Source organism: Sus scrofa, chromosome 4 (assembly GCF_000003025.6).
Source record: "Sus scrofa isolate TJ Tabasco breed Duroc chromosome 4, Sscrofa11.1, whole genome shotgun sequence".
NCBI classification, from domain to species: domain Eukaryota; kingdom Metazoa; phylum Chordata; class Mammalia; order Artiodactyla; family Suidae; genus Sus; species Sus scrofa.
Genome location: NC_010446.5, coordinates 9,736,011 through 9,753,750, shown reverse-complemented (window position 1 = coordinate 9,753,750; position 17,740 = coordinate 9,736,011). Strand labels below are relative to the sequence as shown.

Below are 17,740 nucleotides of genomic sequence, written 5' to 3'. Positions count from 1 at the left end.
AAAGAATAAATGAATGATTCCAGGTACAAAATGAATCTTTGTATTCTCTGTTCTTAATAAGTTATCAGATCATGCATTTATTTAAACGAGAAAGTAAAGTGGAAGTGAGTTCGGAGTATAGAAATGTGAACTCAATTGATATTAGGAAGGCAGCCACGAACATTAGAAAGAATGTTTGTAGTAAGAGGGTGGGATGTGTCTTGTCCTTGGTGAGGATTCTAGCTTCTGGGCCATCGTTTTAACTTTAAAGTTATAAACTGTATGTGTATACATATATACACACACCCTTTACCCACTGATAATGACAAGAGTAGAGGCCATTCAAAAAATGTAATGAAGCAAGAGGAGAAATAGCATCTAGCACTTGAAGAGAGCACTTCCACTTCTGATGCATCTTCTGAATGAGTTTCTGTGAGGCAGGTTACTGGGAGAGGTCATCTCTGCTGCCCATTGTGTCTAGTACCACAATATCCAAGCACATGCTAGGATTGTACTTTCTTGTATTTTTCATGTTATTTTTAGCCAGTAAAATGTGAGCAGGACTGATATGGGTCATTTCTGGGCAGAAGCTTTAAAAGACTGATCAGGAGTTCCCGTTGTGGCACAGTGGAAACAAATCCGACTAGGAACCATGAGGTTGCAGGTTCAAATCCTGGCCTCTCGCACTGGGTTAAGGATCTAGTGTTGCTGTGAGCTGTGGTGTAGGTCAAAGACTCAGTTTGGATCTGGTGTTGCTGTGGCTCTGGCATAGGCCAGCGGCTACAGCTCTGATGGGACCCCTAGCCTGGGAACCTCCATATGCCATGGCTGCGGCCATAAAAAAGGACAAAAAGACAAAAAAAAAAAAAAGCCTGATCAACCACACTACCCCTTTTTTTCTTTCCGTGTCCACCATCAGTCCATGATGCTTGGCTATGAAGCCTTCTTAACAAGGGTTCTTGAATGAGGATGATGTACCCTGCCATTCCCTCAACCATCAGGCATGGTGGTACCCTGCCAATCCCTTGACTGTCTCATAAAGGACAGAGAATGTGAGTGAAAAGTGAATCTTGGCCATTTTAAGCCACTGAGATTCTGAGGGATGTTTGTTACTCAACATAACCAGGACTATTCTGACTGGTACAACCATCATTCTCAATCTACATCCTTCTCATTGTATGAGCATCGCTATAGCGGAGGCATTAATATGGACTCTAGTGCCAGACTACATGCGTTTACATCTTGCTCTGCCACTTACTACCTGCATGACCTTAGGTAAGTTACTTAACTTCCATCTGTAAAGCGGGAACAATAACCGCATTGTCAGGATTAAGTGAATAAAGATATGTACAGAGTTGAGAATAGTGTCTGGCACATACTAGGGATTGCTTGGTTGCGTATCACATATGAAGGAACTACATGAAAGGAAAAGGATTTTTTTTGCGGCCACATAGCTGGTAAGCAGGATTCTAAGACTGAACCTCATGCTCTCAGCAACATAGGTACTGTATGTGGTGTATGATTCTGGGAAAATAGCTTAATCTGACCCAAAGTTTCAGGGGTTGTAAAATAAAGCTCTAGCTGATTGTTTCAGACTTACAGAGCCTTTGTGAGCCTCAAAGGAGATAATGGATATTGAAATGCTTTGCCGACTAATTGTGAGGGACTATTAAACAGCACACAGTGCTAAAGTCATTAGGTAATTATAATTAGCATCATACAGGGAATCAACTGGAACATCTTAATGAAAAGACTTTTAGATTTTTATTTTACTCCACAAAACAAAAATCATAATACGAAAAACCTTTTTAGTGTACTTTTTTTTTCTTTCTTCTTGTTGCATCTGGAATTTGACTTAAAAAGAAAGAAAATAATGAAATTATGTCGAAGTAATGAATAATTTGCAGACAGAGATCCTCTTTGGAAAGGCTACTCGGTGGTTGCATAGAACTAGAAACACCTACTGTACCGTTTCAAGATCAGCTCTTGGTGGAGGGGGGGCAGCTTTGAGCATTCTCGAAGCTCAAATGGAGAGAATTCGGCTCTTGAGCTACAAATCCTGTACGATTTTTCCAAAGTAGAGCGTCCCCCGATGCTTTGTTGGCCTCATCAGCGACAAATTTTTTAAAAATGCCTATAGATCACTCTCCTAAACACCTGTACCTTCTCTTTCTTCTCCACAAACTCTGAGCTTCCAGAGGGCAGGGGTACCGTCTCCACGTCCGTGTGCCCATCACTTAGCCCAGCACAGAGCATATAGTGCTCAAAAGTATTTACTGAGTTAATGGACAAAGCTCAAAGGCTTTTTGCTTGATAGCCCTTTATTGTCCCAAGATGCTTCTAAGAGTCCCGGGGGAACCAGGGGTGCCTTTAGCCCTGCCAGCTGGGGGGCGAGGAGACCCTCCAATCTTTCCCCTTCAATTAAAGCAGCTTTTCTCTCATCTGTTTTCATGGAGGGCTTCTATCTAAGATTTCTTTATTTCTTTTTTCTTTTTGTCTTTTTGTCTTTTCTAGGCCTGCACCCATGGCATATGGAGGTTCCCAGGTTAGGGGTCTAATCGGAGCTGTTGCTGCTGGCCTACACCACAGCTCACGGCAACAACGAATCTTTAACCCACTACGTGAGGCCAGGGATCGAACCCGCAAGCTCGTGGTTCCTAGTTGGATTCGTTTCCACTGTGCCATAACGGGAACTCCCTCTAAGATGTCTTTTATTTTTATTTACTTTTTCTTTTTAGGGCTGCACCTGTGCCATGGAAGTTCCCAGGCTAGGGGGTTGAATTGGAGCTGTGCCTGCTGGCCTACAAGCTGCATCTGTGACCTACACTGCAGCTCTCGACAACACGGGATCCTTAACCCACTGAAAAGGCCAGGGATCGAACCCACATTCATGGATACTAGTCAGGTTCCTAACCTGCTGAGCCACAACAGGAATGCCTAAGATTTCTTTTAAATAAAGAATCTGGGAGTTCCGTCATGGCTCAGAGGAAATGAATCTGACTAGCATCCATGAGGACATGAGTTCAATCCCTGGCCTCGCTCAATGGGTTAAGAATCTGGCATTGCTGTGAGCTGTGGTGTAGGTTGCAGATGAGGCTTGGATCTGATGTTGCACTGGCTGTGATGGTACGCTGGCAGCTTGTAGCTCAGATTTGACCCCTAGCCTGGGAATTTCTATATGCTGTGGGTACATCCCTAAAAAGAAAAAAAAAAAAAAAAAAAAAGTTAACCTTATCAGCTATTGTTATCAGATATATTCAATTTTCACCATTACACATAATTTTGCAAAAAGAATCCTTGGTCAGTATTGAAGACAATTTTAATTGCTGCATTTTAAAGAGGAGTGCAGCCTAATAGATGCTGTAATCAATGCCATTTTAAAACAAAGGGAGAAAGGCCGCTTGGGGAAGAAAGAGAAGGAGAGGAAGAAAGAGAGAAAGTGGAGGGGATGCAGGGGGAGAAGTGGAAGGAAGCAAGAGAGAGAAGGAGAGAAAAAAGCAAAAAAGAACTACAAGAGAGAAGGAAAGGAGTTCCCGTCGTGGCGCAGTGGTTAACGAATCCGACTAGGAACCATGAGGTTGCGGGTTCGGCCCCTGCCCTTGCTCAGTGGGTTAACGATCCGGCGTTGCCGTGAGCTGTGGTGTAGGTTGCAGACGCGGCTCGGATCCCACGTTGCTGTGGCTCTGGCGTAGGCTGGTGGCTACAGCTCCAATTCAACCCCTGGCCTGGGAACCTCCATATGCCGTGGGAGCAGCCCAAGAAATAGCAAAAGGACAAAAAAAAAAAAAAAGAGAGAGAGAGAGAAGTAAGGAGAAACAGATGCCCAGAGCATGCAGGGGGCTTGGGCACTCTCCCCCCACGAGAGGGAACCGAAATAACTCCCGTTTCGTTCCTCGATCCGCCATGGTGCTTGGCAAGGCAACCCCACCACCAGAATTAAGACCTTTGCTCTAATTAATCACTGGGGACAAGCCAGTTTCTGCCTGACATTCTGGTGTCATTCGATGCCTTTTTAGCAACTGCACTGAAAATACCAGGCTCTGCAATTTTCATTAAGATTCATTAAGGAAGGTCACTTAGATCATGAATAAAGATACTGCATAGAACAGACCTCACCATCAACGCTAGTGCCCCCTTAGCTATCAAGCCTCCCCCAAAATAGAGCTGGGGCATTTGAAGAGGAGCCACCTGGAGCCACTTTGCAATCTTCTTAATGGAACTATTACCTAAGCCTATTTTTAATTAATTTTATGAATAGATATCCATAGTATTAAAAGTGTCATTAGAACTAAAGTTACATTCAATCACTTTTTTTTTTGCCGTTCTTCTAGCTATTATCATATTTCTAAAATCAAGGTTTTTTTAAAGTCAACTGGAGGGAGAGTGATCCATCTCCATGGCCACCTTCCTCACGCCCAGTTCAGAACATGACACTGCCCCACTTCAAGGGTCAGCCGCTCCCTTTGCCTGAGGGATGAAGCCCCACTATGTCTTTCAAGGTCAGGGACTGTCTGTACACTAACCCCACCGACTGAATTTACAATGGTCGTGATCACCAAGGCCCACTTCAAATCCTTAACACACACATACACTTGCACAACATACGTATGCAATACACCCACACATCTGCACACAAATGTACGCAAAAACACACATACACACATGTGCACCCATCTACACACCACATATACATACGTGGCACACATGCATATGATACAATATGTATACATAAGCATACACACATGTGTACACACATGCACGCACACACACAGCTTCTGCCATTCTTAACTAGGAGAGCCTATTCTTTTTTAGAAGATTATTTTTAGGGCCACACCCACGGCATACGTAGGTTCCCAGGCTAGGGAGGTATTGGAGGTACAGCTGCCAGCCTACACCACAGCCACAGCAACGTGGGATCCGAGCCACATCTGCGACCTATACCAAAGCTCACGGCAATGCTGGATGCTTAACCCACTGAGTGAGGCCAGGGATCGAACCTGCATCCTCATTAACTGCTGAGCTACAAGGAGAACTCGAGTGGAGCCTATTCTTAATATCTTCAGGGATGGAAAATATTCCTAGATCTCAGTCAAAAGGACCACTGTGGAGATACCTCAGTAAAGGCGATGCAATGGAAGCTCTGTTCCATCATGCCCGGACCTCTGACCAACTTGACTCGCATTCCCTGATGAAACCTATGGATGCTCTAAGCAGCCGCAGCTAATCCCAGCCTTTCCTGATGCTGGCCCTTGCACCCCCTTGTCATTGACTGAAGGAGAATCTCTACCACATATTTGGAGTACTCCATGAATAAGGAACCAGGTCATTTTGAGTGTTGGTCTACCATTTGAGCAAGAATTAGAAATCTCGCCCAAACCAGCAGACTACTGAAGCTGCTGGGATCCAGATCCATCTCACCATCAGAGCACCAGCCTCTCCCTGTCTGTCCATTCTCTGGGAACTGGTATTGGGATTCTAACTCAGAGGAAGTGCCAGAAAGAGGGACAAGGACAAACTCCAAATGGGTGGGAGCAAAACCTCAACAGGGATCCATCTCCAATGATAAATGCACAGGGTGGCCATCAAATCTGGGGACACAAGTCAATACATGGCTTATGGACATTATATTACAACATATACAATACGATGTTATGTATGGTTCCAGATCTTAAGGCTTCTTTGGGGTTTTCCAGTTGGAATAAATGCTTTTGGGGCTGAATAAAAAAATTGGCCGTTGGTTAAGATTTTTGACGTTTTGGTAAGGTTATGTCCCTGGAGTTATCTTCTGCATATGTTGAAGTGTTCGTACTGTCTGCTGGTCACTCCTGAGAGTGAAATACTTGACAGTAAGGGTGGAAAAAAAATCTAGAGGTCTGAGTCAACTGTAAGCCAGGCTTGCCTAACTCCAGGACTCATGTTTATTTCTCTGTACCATGTTTGGTTGCTAACTGGAAGAATTAATGCTGGACCTCAAGTCACCTACATTATAAGCAAGGAGTTGTTTGAGTATTAATAGACTCTGACTCATGCAGTTAAAAAATATCCTCCTGAATTGTCTTACTCTCAAGGAGTAAAAGCAGCTCTTAATTAACTAACAAAAGAAAGCCCTTGAGTCAGTTTAACCCATCCAAACCTCACCGGCCTGCTCCAGAACTCCAGCAAGGAGACTTTGCATGGGTTACAGTGGTTAGAAGGGATAAGGTCCTCTCCAGAAAGATAAATGATAACATTCGAAGCATCTTAAAGCATTTTGATACTCAGTGTTCATTTCTTCTGCAACACCATCTCTGCAGCAGATCTGCTTATATCACAAGAGAAACTCTTATGGAAAGTCTGCAGATGGAAGGATAAAGAAGACAGTATCTCTCTCTTTACACACACACACACACACACACACACACACACACACACACACACACACACACACACTATTCAGCTTTAAAAATGAAGGAGACCTTGCCGTTTGCAACAACATGCATAAATACAGAGGGTAATATGTTTAGTGAAATAAGCCAGACAGAGACAGACAAAACTCTACAGTATCACATGTGGCATCTAAAAAAAAAAGTCATACTGATGGAAACAGAGTAGAAAGGTAATTGTCAGGGGTTGGGGGTGAGGTGGGAAAGGGGGAGATGTTGGCCAAAGGGTCCAAAGTTTTATTATAAGATGAATAAGTTCTGAGGTTTTAATGTAAACATGATAACTAGAGTTACTAATGCTTATTGGACGCTTGAAATTTGCTGAGAGTAGGTCTTACGCATTCTCAAAAAAAAAAAAAAAAAAAGATAACCAGGTGAAGTGATGAATGTGTTCATTGACTTGGTTGCAATAATCATTTAAAAATACGCAAGTATATCAAATTATCATACTGAGTACTTTAAATATATACATTTTTTTTTTTCTTTTTAGGGATGCACCTGAGACATATGGAAATTCCTGAGCCAGGGGTTGAGTTGGAGCTGCAGCTGCTGGCCTTTGCCACAGCCACAGCAACACCAGATGTGAACCACATCTGTGACTTAGGCTGACGCTTGCAGCAACACCAGATCTTTAACCCACTGAGTGAAGCCGGGGATCAAACTCGCATCCTCAGAAAGACAAGATTGGGATCCGAACTTGATGAGCCGCAGCGGGAACTCCCAAATAGATTCACTTTTATTTCTCAATTATATTTCAACAAAACTTTTAAAGAAAGAAAGTCAGTCAGAAGAAAGTTTTGCTCCTTTAACTTAAATTTTTACATGGTTGGTAAATCACAGATTTTCAGAGACCTCAGAGCTGATCTAGTCCAACTTCCTCATTTCATAGACAATGAATCCAGGTAATACCTCTAGTGGGCACCCACAGACAGGAGAAGGACCCCTGGGGGCCTGTTTGTCATTGAATTTCCAGAGCTTAGCACAGTGTCTGGCACAAGGTCGAACTCAATAAAATATGTGTTGACTGACCTAGTGACTGAATAACAGAAGAGAGTTCTCACACCTCATCAGTCGTAGAGTTGATACAAGATACTGACTGGGGCTTTTGGGGGTTGGTCCCACTGCCTCTCTTGAAACCAGTCCACATATTATCACAATTCATTTAGTTTTCAGGACAAGACTCTCAAGTGTCCAAATTAATAGCTAAGAAGCACCTGCAGCCTTTCCCATCTGCCAAAGGCTGATGAAAATGGAATTCTGGGTGGGAACTGGTGAGCTCCTTTCTCTTATCCTATCAGAGGAAATTACATCTCCATCTCTGTAAAAGAAGGGGCAAGGGCAGAGTGGACATTTCCAGTCTGTCCCCACCTGCTTCCTTGGTGTTAGGGATGGAGAAGGTTGGCTTTTCATCATACACCTCACGGCAAAGCACCCCACTGCCTTGATCAGGTCCTGGTGGTGGGCTGGTTCCAGAGGTGGGAGCCTAAGGGCCCGCAGAGTGGCGAATCTGCCCACCCAGAGTCTTGAAATAACCAGTGGAGCAGGAACCTATTTAGGAAAAGGGCTTCTGTGCCCTCTTCTTAGTTAGGGGACTTCGCAACCCTTCCTCACGTCCACAGACCTCTGCCTGAAACCTGAATGAGGTCAGGGATAAGTCAACAAGCAGAAGGGTCAGGACATTGTGTTGGCCAAGGCCTGGTTCTGGAAGGGGAACCTCTAGCTCCTTAGATTCCTCCTGCTCATTCCTGGGTTGGTCTTGGGAAGCCACAGGCAAGCTGCGCCTACAGTGGAGGGTGTGAGTGTGGGGGTAGAGGGTAAGGGGTTGTAGTCCTTGCTGACCTTTAATCCAGATGACACTCTAAGGATCACAAATGCGCCTGGCAGCACCTACAACCAAGATGTGAGTTCACAGGGAGAGTCTTCTGGCCTGTTTGTAACAATACTCTTCTTCCATCTTAAGACGAAGGCACAAGCCTTGGAGGTTTCTGCCCACGAATCCTCTCTCTCTCTCTCTCTCTCTTTTTTTTTTTTTTTGGTCTTTTTAGGGCCACATCCACAGCATGTGGAGGCTAGGGGTGCAGTCGGAGCTGTTGGATTCTCATGGATACTAGTCAGGTTGTTTCCACTGAGCCACAGCAGAAGCTTCCCGAATCCTCTCTTTATTGCCGTCATTGCGGGAGGACGTGATGCTCAGAGGATCTGCAAACACTTTGGAACTTTGAGGGGAGCTTTGTCAACACTGAGCTTCTGTCCCAAAGCCATATACAGTCTAGTTCCAAAGTCCCTGACCTCAGTCACTCATCTCCCTTTGATTAAGCCTCCGCTTGCCAGATATACTGACCAAAGCCAAAGGCACTCGTCACACACCCATGAAGACACCCCTTGCCCTTCTGTGACTCCTGTTGCCCTTAGGATAAGAGGTAACCCCTTAACATGGCTAAGAAGGCCCTGCAGGCTCTGGTTGAGCCTCCATCCCAGGATGCAGTCCACCTGTCACCACCACCTCCATCCCAGGATGCAGTCCGCCTGTCACCATGGTCATCTCCATCCCAGGCTTCACCAGAGGCCATTGTGGCCCATCCCAAATTCTGCACTTGGCCCTCCTATCTCCCAAGCTCTCCATTCCACCTCCAGCATCTAATGTCTCACTTTTCAGGTAACAGCTCAGACATCTCTACTCTAGACAGTCTTCTCCAACACCCTGCGTTACACCAACTATTGCTTCTCTCCTGCTCCCAGGCACCCTGGTTTGACTCTCTCAGAGTACACGGTGCCATATTGAAATTGTTTATGCTGCATCTCCCCCACGCACTGTCATCTCCTGAAGGCAAAAGCGCTACACTCATCACGTTCCTTGCTGTATCCCCACAAGGACACGGGTAATACAAATTTGTTCTACAAATAATTGAAAGGGAGGTATAACTACAACATAAGGAAGCTAGTGGGTTCACTGGGTCCTATGGGAGAATCAACAGGCATACAGTTTTCACGAAATAAGTCAGAGCTTCACCTTTTCACATCCACACAATCAATGGCACAGGGCAGATGGGGTGGCTGGTCTTTCCCATCATGCACAGGGAAGGCCCTGGTGTGAGGGAAGAGGGCTCAAGTTACCTGATGGTTTTGATCATGCTGAGGCCCATCTCAACACAGCAGTGGGCGTGGTCCTGGCGGGGCTCAGGAAGTCCTGAAACGCAGTAGTAGCAGTCGCCCAGGATTTTAATGCGCAGGCAGTGGTGCTCCTGAAAGGCACAGAGTGGGAGAGGAACGGACTGAGTCAGCAGACAGGTACGTGCTTCTGAAAGGCTTGGGGAAGACAGGAGCCAGGGCAGGTGGTCTGCCCCTTGGGATCAGGAACTTCGACCTTTGAAATGTACTATGATTTTCCTGGGGAATTAAGGGGGTGTTCGAAGGGCTCAGTGGTAGAAAAAATCATGGAAAACCACTGGATTTTTTTTTTTTTTTTAAATGGCTGCACTCACAGCCTATGGAAGTTCCTGGGCCAGGGACTGAACCTGAGATGCAGCTGTGGCAACGCCAGATCCTTTAACCCACTGTGTTGGGCTGGAGATCGAACCTGCACTTCCACAGTGACCTGAACTGCTGCAGTCAGATTCTTAACCCATTATGCCACAGTGGGAACTCGAGAAAACACTGGATTTTGAGATGGACAGATACAGGGCCATATCTTGGCTCTGCCAGGTAAGGAGCTTTCTGATCTTAACACCCATCTTGCAGATGGGCCTGGCAAAGCATGGGCATTCAACACGGGTGTTCGGTATTTGCCTACAAATCCTGCTCCCATTGATGCATTTCTTCTCAGGATGTGACCTGTTTTTTTTTTAAATCAGTTTTTATCTCAATAATAAGCACTTAAAAATACAAATCACTTAGGGATATCCACTATTTCAACTCTACATAAAATGTTTTCCCAAATATTGGTACCTTAAAAAGAGAGGCAGACTATGTCTTAAACATACTCTTTCATGAATTAATTCATTTATTATTATTCATTTATTAATTCATATGCTTGTCCACTGATAAAAACATCAGTTGCGCATCTATAATAAAGCAAGCATTGTCCCTGACACAGAGAGCATTAATAAGAACCTCTATTATACACTGTATATTAAACAGAACCTTCTGAAGAAGGAACGGTTTTTATCTTCACCTCACAGGTGAGAAGTAAGACATTTGTTTGTCTGGTGGATTCATAATTTTGAAGACATGATTCTTACAAAGTTTCAAAGAGCAGCAAACACCTAGGAAATGGTGCATACTTTTATTGGATGGGAATAGGATGGATTTTTCAGGTTTTAGAGGAAGAGAACTTGGGGCAGCAGCGCACAGGGGCTGAGGGCACTGACTGAGGAGTTTGTCTGCACAGGATCAAATCCCAGACCCCTCCCATTGTCACGTGCGTCTTTAGGTAAATTACTTAACCTCTGCGCTTCAGTTGCCTCATCTGTGAAATGAGGGTGAGAATAGGCCTGGGAGTTCCTGTTGTGGTTCAGCAGGTTAAGAATCCAACTAGTAACCATGAGGATGCAGGTGTGATCCCTGGCCTCGTTCAGTGGGTTAAGGATCCAGCATTGCCATGAGCTGCAGGGTAGGTTGCAGATGAGGCTCAGATCCCATGTTGCTGTGGCCTTTGTATAGCCTGGCAGATATAGCTCTGATCTGAGCCCTAGCCTGGGAACTTCCATGTGCCACGGGTGTGGCCCTAAAAAGAAAAAAGAAAAAAAAAAAAAAAAAAAAACACACACACACACACACACACACACACAGAGGCCCTCACCTTGTGATTGTAAGGATGAAGTAAGATGATGCATGTGAAGGGTTTGGGAAGGAGGCACTAGAGGCAGGTTGCCTGTCTCTCTGATGATGACGGGGCCTCCTGTCCCAGTTCGTTCTCATCTCTATCTGTGACCAGGGGCCAATGACTTTCCCTCTAGGTTTCCTTGGGTCGATGGTTGAGACTGAATGACCTGTGAGACGCCTTCTAGAGCTGAAGCCCCAGGAGGGATTAGGTCTATGGCTTTGTGGGTGAGAGGCTCTCCTGGCGAGACCAGAGTCCAAAGGCAGGAGGAGGGGGAGCTGCAGCCAGCAAGGGGCCCGCCGAGATGCCCTTGTGCTACCGAGTGACAAAGCACCATGCTGGTTTCCTAATCTGATCAGGGGTTGGGACATCCTGTTTGGGTAAGGAGGGAAATCATTTTCCCAATGAAAAACAAATATCGGACAGGGAAAGGCGAATCAGCACTGGCTCTGGTGTTTCCCTGCCTGGATCAGATCTCCGGGGCCTTGCCAACCCTCCCAAATGGGCACAGATGCCATCTTCAGAACTCTGATAGCATGAGCAGACATCCCACGGTTATTTTTAGGAGCCTATGGCTCCTGTCTATTGGCTGCTTGAGTGGAGCTAATTTTTCAAGAGAGCTGCTGCTGAGGTCTGATCAAAAAGGGAAGCTCAAGACCTTCAGTTGTTTCTTGTAAGACGCTCTAGAGTGTTATGGCCAGAATGGGGCTAGTGAGACCTGGCCCACCGGTCCTTTTCAGATTCGTGGACTCCATGGGAGAGTTTAAAAAAACAACAACAACCCAGGGTCTCAAGGGATTGCTATAGGGTTAAATTTTCTATTTTGCCAAGGAAGTATGCAAAGTCCATCAACAAACAAACAAAAAAAACAATCCAACTACCCAACTATCCCCATCGTTTTATTTAAAAAAATTATTAAAAAACACGGGTGTTGCCAAGGGGGAGGGAACTATAGTCACTTGTGATGGAACATAATGGAGAATAATGTGAGAAAAAGAATATATATGTGTCTCTGTGTGTATATATATTATATATGTATATATATGTATATATATATGGGTGGGTCACTTTGCTGTGCAGTAGAAATGGACAGAACCCTGTAAACCAACTATAATGGAAAAAATAAAAATCATAACAAAATGAAAAAATCAAAATAGGATTTTTCAAAAGGGAGGGGGGCACTTTCAACACCAAAAAGGTAAAAAGACATATTCTTAGAATAAAGGAACGTTCTTGGCACTAAAATGAAATGAATAGAATAAAAACGCACATTGCTTTAGTTGGGGCTACAAGAGAAAACCTCCTGACAAAGGAGCGATAGGAAATCACCCATCAAATTCCTTATTCTGATTTTGCATCCCAGAACACTGAGGCTGGGAGGCAGGGCTCGGTGACTTCAGTCACTCGCTCATCATTTGCAAATGGTCCTTAGCAAGGAGCCAGCTGTGACTCAGGCTGCAGGCAGCCTAGTGAGGCAGAGAGACCTGCCTCCTTGTCTGCAGTGGGAGGAGGAAGGGAAAGAAGAGATTAGCAAATGCTTTGGCCGAAGTCAGACCTCTGCATTCTAGTCAAATTTACCAGCTGTTGGACCTTCGATAAGTCACTGAAGCCACTGATATGTGGGTTTCAAGTCCCCATATTCGACCCATGTCAAAATAATCCCCTTGTCGACATAATCCCCTTGTCCTTAATATATAGGAAGTAAGCATGGCCGTCAATTGGCAATGACAATGACAGCTAACACCTGAAAATCGCTTTCTACTTGTGCCTGATCTATTTCTCCTTTGAGTCTCACCATAACCCTGAACATGGCAGAGCATGTTTTTAGTATAAGAGAGATGGAGAGCATCCCATGCCACAGATCAGCTGGCTAAAAATAATGATACGACCATATATGATATTCCGCAAGCCCAAATGAGTGATTTTCCATGAAAACATTGGTCAAAGAGTTTTGAAAAAAATTAGGGAAAGGGATCGATCTGTACTGAGCACATACTCTGTGCCAGGCTGTGTGTTAGAGGCATCACACTGCGTCTGCTTAGTCTTTTACGACCACATTCTGAGTCTGGTGCCACTTCACAGACGGCTGAGGGCAGTGAAGGTCACACAGCCAGGCAGAGGCAGAAGCGCAGTTCACGGCGTGTGTGTCTGGCTGGGGTACTCTCAGCTCGCTCCCTACAAAACTGCAGAAATTACAGCTGAGTCCGGAATGGTAGATCTCCTGACAAAAACGTGATTTGGAAGGAGATTATGTAAAATAGCTTATTGAAGACAAAGAACATTGCCGGGAAGATATTTGTACCCCAGGGTCCATTATTCTTCTAGGCAAAAGATGAAGCTGGTGGCTTCCTTCAAAAACGATGGGCACCAGATAAAACTGTGAGTGTCTATATATGCATATCTATATAAATAATTTATGTGTGCACATATAAATATAAATATGAATGGCCTCGCTTTCTGTACGTCAAGTTCTGTCAGTTTGCAGAAATATTTTTCTCATCAATTCTTGTGAGATGTCAGATGACTTGACAGCAATATTCAGGCAACTTCTTTTTTGCCAGGAACTGCTTTGAAAAATTCACATTAAAAAAGCCAGGTTGCTTTCAAAAAAGATACTGAAAAAGAAAAATAAAGTAGGATGAAGGTCTTGGAGATTTTATCGGGTCAGCCTTAATAGAATCGTTTGCCTCCGATCTTGATGGCTTTGAAATGGTAAAAAGCTTGGGAAAAATCCAGAGAATTTATGAAAACTTCTATGTAGATGACATGGAGGAGATAAAGGCACCAAATTACTAAAGATGGTTACAGGGACGGTAAGATTACAGAGGTGTACACTTTTTGTATTGTCTCCATCTCTAGTATTTGAATTTTATATAATGGACAACTATGCCTTTAGTAATCAGAAAAAAAAAATGAAAAATGAAAAGAAAAAAGACTCTCAGAACAAAAATATTAGTGCCATGAATGAACTTGAAAAAGTTATATTAGGAGTTCCCGTTGTGGCGCAGTGGTTAACCAATCCGACTAGGAACCATGAGGTTGCAGGTTCGGTCCCTGGCCTTGCTCAGTGGGTTAAGGATCCGGCGTTGCCGTGAGCTGTGGTGTAGGCCAGTGGTTACAGCTCCGATTTGACCCCTAGCCTGGGAACCTCCATATGCCGCGGGATCGGCCCTAGAAAAGGCAAAAAGACAACAACAAAAAAAGTTATATTAGAAAAAATATATATATATATATTGGCTTTTTAGGGCTGCACCTGCGGCATATGGAAGTTCCCAGGCTAGCAGTTGAATCAGAGCTGCAGTTCCCAGCCTATGCCACAGCCAGGACAACTCAGGATCCAAGCCTCATCTGCAACCTACATTTCAGCTCACAGCAACCACATATCCTTAGCCCACCATCCAGTGGGGCCAGGGATCGAACCTGAATCCTCATGGATACTAGTCAGGTTCTTAACCCACTGAGCCACAACAGGAACTCCATGACAATTTTTAAAGAACTTTATCTAACTGTAATCACACAAATTAACACATGAAAACATGTCCTGTAGATTAGCCTCCTGAGCAGCCCCTCCCCCTCAGACACACCTGGAAACCAAGTCTCTGTTCCCTCCTGAGAGGCTACTACGCATTCATAGATACATCTATGTATTTATATGTACATATTATTTTTCATGCTCTTTAGCCATAAATTGATCATACCCTGTTTACAGATCTGAGACATGGTTTTTCATGCAACATCTTGAAATTCTTCCTATGTTGGTACAGCAATAGCTATCTCATTCTTTTAAATCTATTGATTAGTTTTCTTTGGTGTTGGAATTGTTCTTTGTAACAATAATTTAGGATGCTTCCCATTTTGCCAGCAATTGGAAGTAGGTTTAAGATGTCATGATGTTCATTTAAACGTATAATTTTTTTTTATTTTATTTATTTATTTTTTGTCTTTTTGCTATTTCTTGGGCCGTTCCTGCGGCATATGGAGGTTCCCAGGCTAGGGGTCGAATCGGAGCCGTAGCCACCGGCCTACACCAGAGCCACAGCAACGTGGGATCCGAGCTGCGTCTGCAACCTACACCACAGCTCACGGCAACGCCGGATCGTTAACCCACTGAGCAAGGGCAGGGACCGAACCCGCAACCTCATGGTTCCTAGTCGGATTCGCTAACCACTGCGCCATGACAGGAACTCCCTAAACGTATAATTTTAAAGCTTTGATTATAGCATATATATTCTTCCTTCGTAATTGGGAGGGAAGGAGGCAGGTAAGGACTACTTTATTTAAAAAAAAAAAAAAACCAGGATCAAGATCAAAAGTTATCAGAGTTTGCTAAGGGCTCTAGAAAGGGTGAAAACCATTCTGCTTGGAGCAGACCAAACCACGAGGGCACTGAGGAATTCAATCATACTAAGAGGATCTTTAATAGAAGGCTTTGAAGTATTTTTCCTTCATCTTAATACTGCACTGAATAAATGGGAAGGTACAGTGTGTGATGTTTACATGGGAAGTGGATTTTCTCAGAAGTACAACATCATGAAAATCAAAAGCAAAGACTTAGGGCGAGGCAGCTAGAGATCATTATAAAGCCAGAGCATTTTCATTCTAAAAAGACACCATAAAAGACAAGTACAATCTCCTTTTATACAGAAGCAAAGCCTGTGACCCACTTGCTTTAGTGATTTGCCAAAGGGTGGGGGCAAAAACATTAAAAGGAGGTTTTCCCATTCCAAGGTGAGTAGAATTGTTTTCATGGGCAGAGTTTCTCGAACTTGTCCACAGAGACCCCTAGCGAAAAAGAGACTGAGGTACCCAGGATGGGTGGGTGAGGACGGCGTAGCAGTTGGGTGGGAGTTACTGAGTGCTTATGAGGACTGCATGCTATTCTGAGCCAGCCTCCGTGCATTTATCCTTCATTACAATTCTGCTAAGAAACAGACTCAGGAGGGGGTTTGTATAAAGGTTACTGAAGTCCAGCCCATAGGTGAGGTCCCATAAACCTGGTCGTCCGGCATGAAGAGCGAAGCATCTGTGACATCTCTGACATCTTGCTTCATCCCTTAACATACCCGGAGCATTGCTTAGTGGTCAAGAGCTAGCACTTGGCCTTGGCTGGCCTGAGTCACAGGTGCACCACCTCCCGGGGCTCCGAGCAGATTCCTTTACTTCTTTTGTGTTTCGGTCACCTGCTCTGTTGAACTGGGAACAATAGAGAACCTACCTTTGTAGGTTTGGTACTACCCAGCAGTACCTAAACCTACTAAATTAGGCACGCCAGGGCAAATACGCAGTCTAGTGCGTAATGCATCCCAGGCAGTTTATGAATGTTTAAATATTTTCAAAATTAATAATACTCTTAGACTCCATCATATATCTGTGTTTCATTTGATATTTGCTAAGAAATTTTTTTGGCCACCACTTCAGCATTAAGAAGTTCCCAGGCCAGGGATCGAACCTGTGCCACAGAAGTGACACTGGCAGATCCTTAAGCTACTAGGCCGCCAGGGAACTCCCTGATAGTCTTTTTTATGCTTTTTCTTTAAAATCTTTCAATAAGACTCATACTCCAGAAGATAGAAGATGGTATCTTGTGCCTGCTGTGTACCCCTGTCTCACTCCCTCTCCCCCACCGTGTGTACTGTTAATCAGGGTAAAGGACCTGGGGCGACAGGACAAAATCCACGTTCCTTAAAATGTCGCACTGTGCCCTCCAGCCTTGCTGTACTTCCTCTTCAAGCTCATCCTCGCTGCAGTCTCGAGTGCCCTTTACGCTCCAGCAATCTTGAGCTTCTTATAGCTCTGCAAACAAGCAGCACGTTTCTGCATTTTCACACTTCCCTGACTTTGTGCATGGCTCAGCCTAGAAGCTCCTGCTCTTCCTCAGACCCGGCTTCTCCTGATAGTGTGAAATCACCCTCTTCTGGTCCCAGGCCCTGACTGTTCCTCGATTCGTCCCCAGGACCTCTGTGTCGATGGCTTGTACCATACAGTCCTGCAAATTTTATGGACTTGTCTTTCTCCCTTAGCAGACTCTGAGGGCAGAGATGGTTTTGTTGTTGTTGCTGCTTTTCGTTTGTCTCTTTTTAGGGCTGCACCCACCGCATATGGCACATGGAGGTTCCCAGGCTGAATTGGAGCTACAGCTGCTGGCCTACGTCACAGCCACAGCCATGGGGGATCTGAGCCATGTCTGTGACCTACACCCCAGCTCACAGCAATGCCGGATCCTTAACCCACTGAGCGAGGCCAGGGATCCAAACCCACATCCTTTTGGACAATAGTTGGGTTCTTAACCCAAAGAACCACAACGGGAACTCCCAGAGGACTGGTGTTGTCTGGCCAGAGCATTGCACGGTTCCCGGTACAAAGTAAGTCCACAATAAGTGCTGGCTGCACAACTTGGCTTACATTTCGCAGAGCGACCCTTTCCCTGGATCCAGGGAGGGGGGATGACTGTGACAGCAGAAACTGGCCTTGGTTGCATCTATCGGTTTTCTTTGGAGGGTCATTTTTGCTCATCTTAGCC

At 44.7% G+C, this 17,740-nt stretch overlaps 1 protein-coding gene across 3 annotated transcripts in view; it reads right to left on the bottom strand.

Annotated features, from left to right (window-relative positions):
* ADCY8 (adenylate cyclase 8) overlaps positions 1 to 17,740 on the bottom strand; it is a 221,668-nt gene that overhangs the window by 113,315 nt on the left and 90,613 nt on the right. For all 3 annotated transcript variants that reach the window (XM_021088905.1, XM_021088903.1, XM_021088904.1), the window contains exon 5: positions 9,516 to 9,643. In XM_021088905.1, the coding sequence (XP_020944564.1) occupies positions 9,516 to 9,643 (128 nt within the window). The remainder of the gene's footprint in view (positions 1 to 9,515; positions 9,644 to 17,740) is intronic.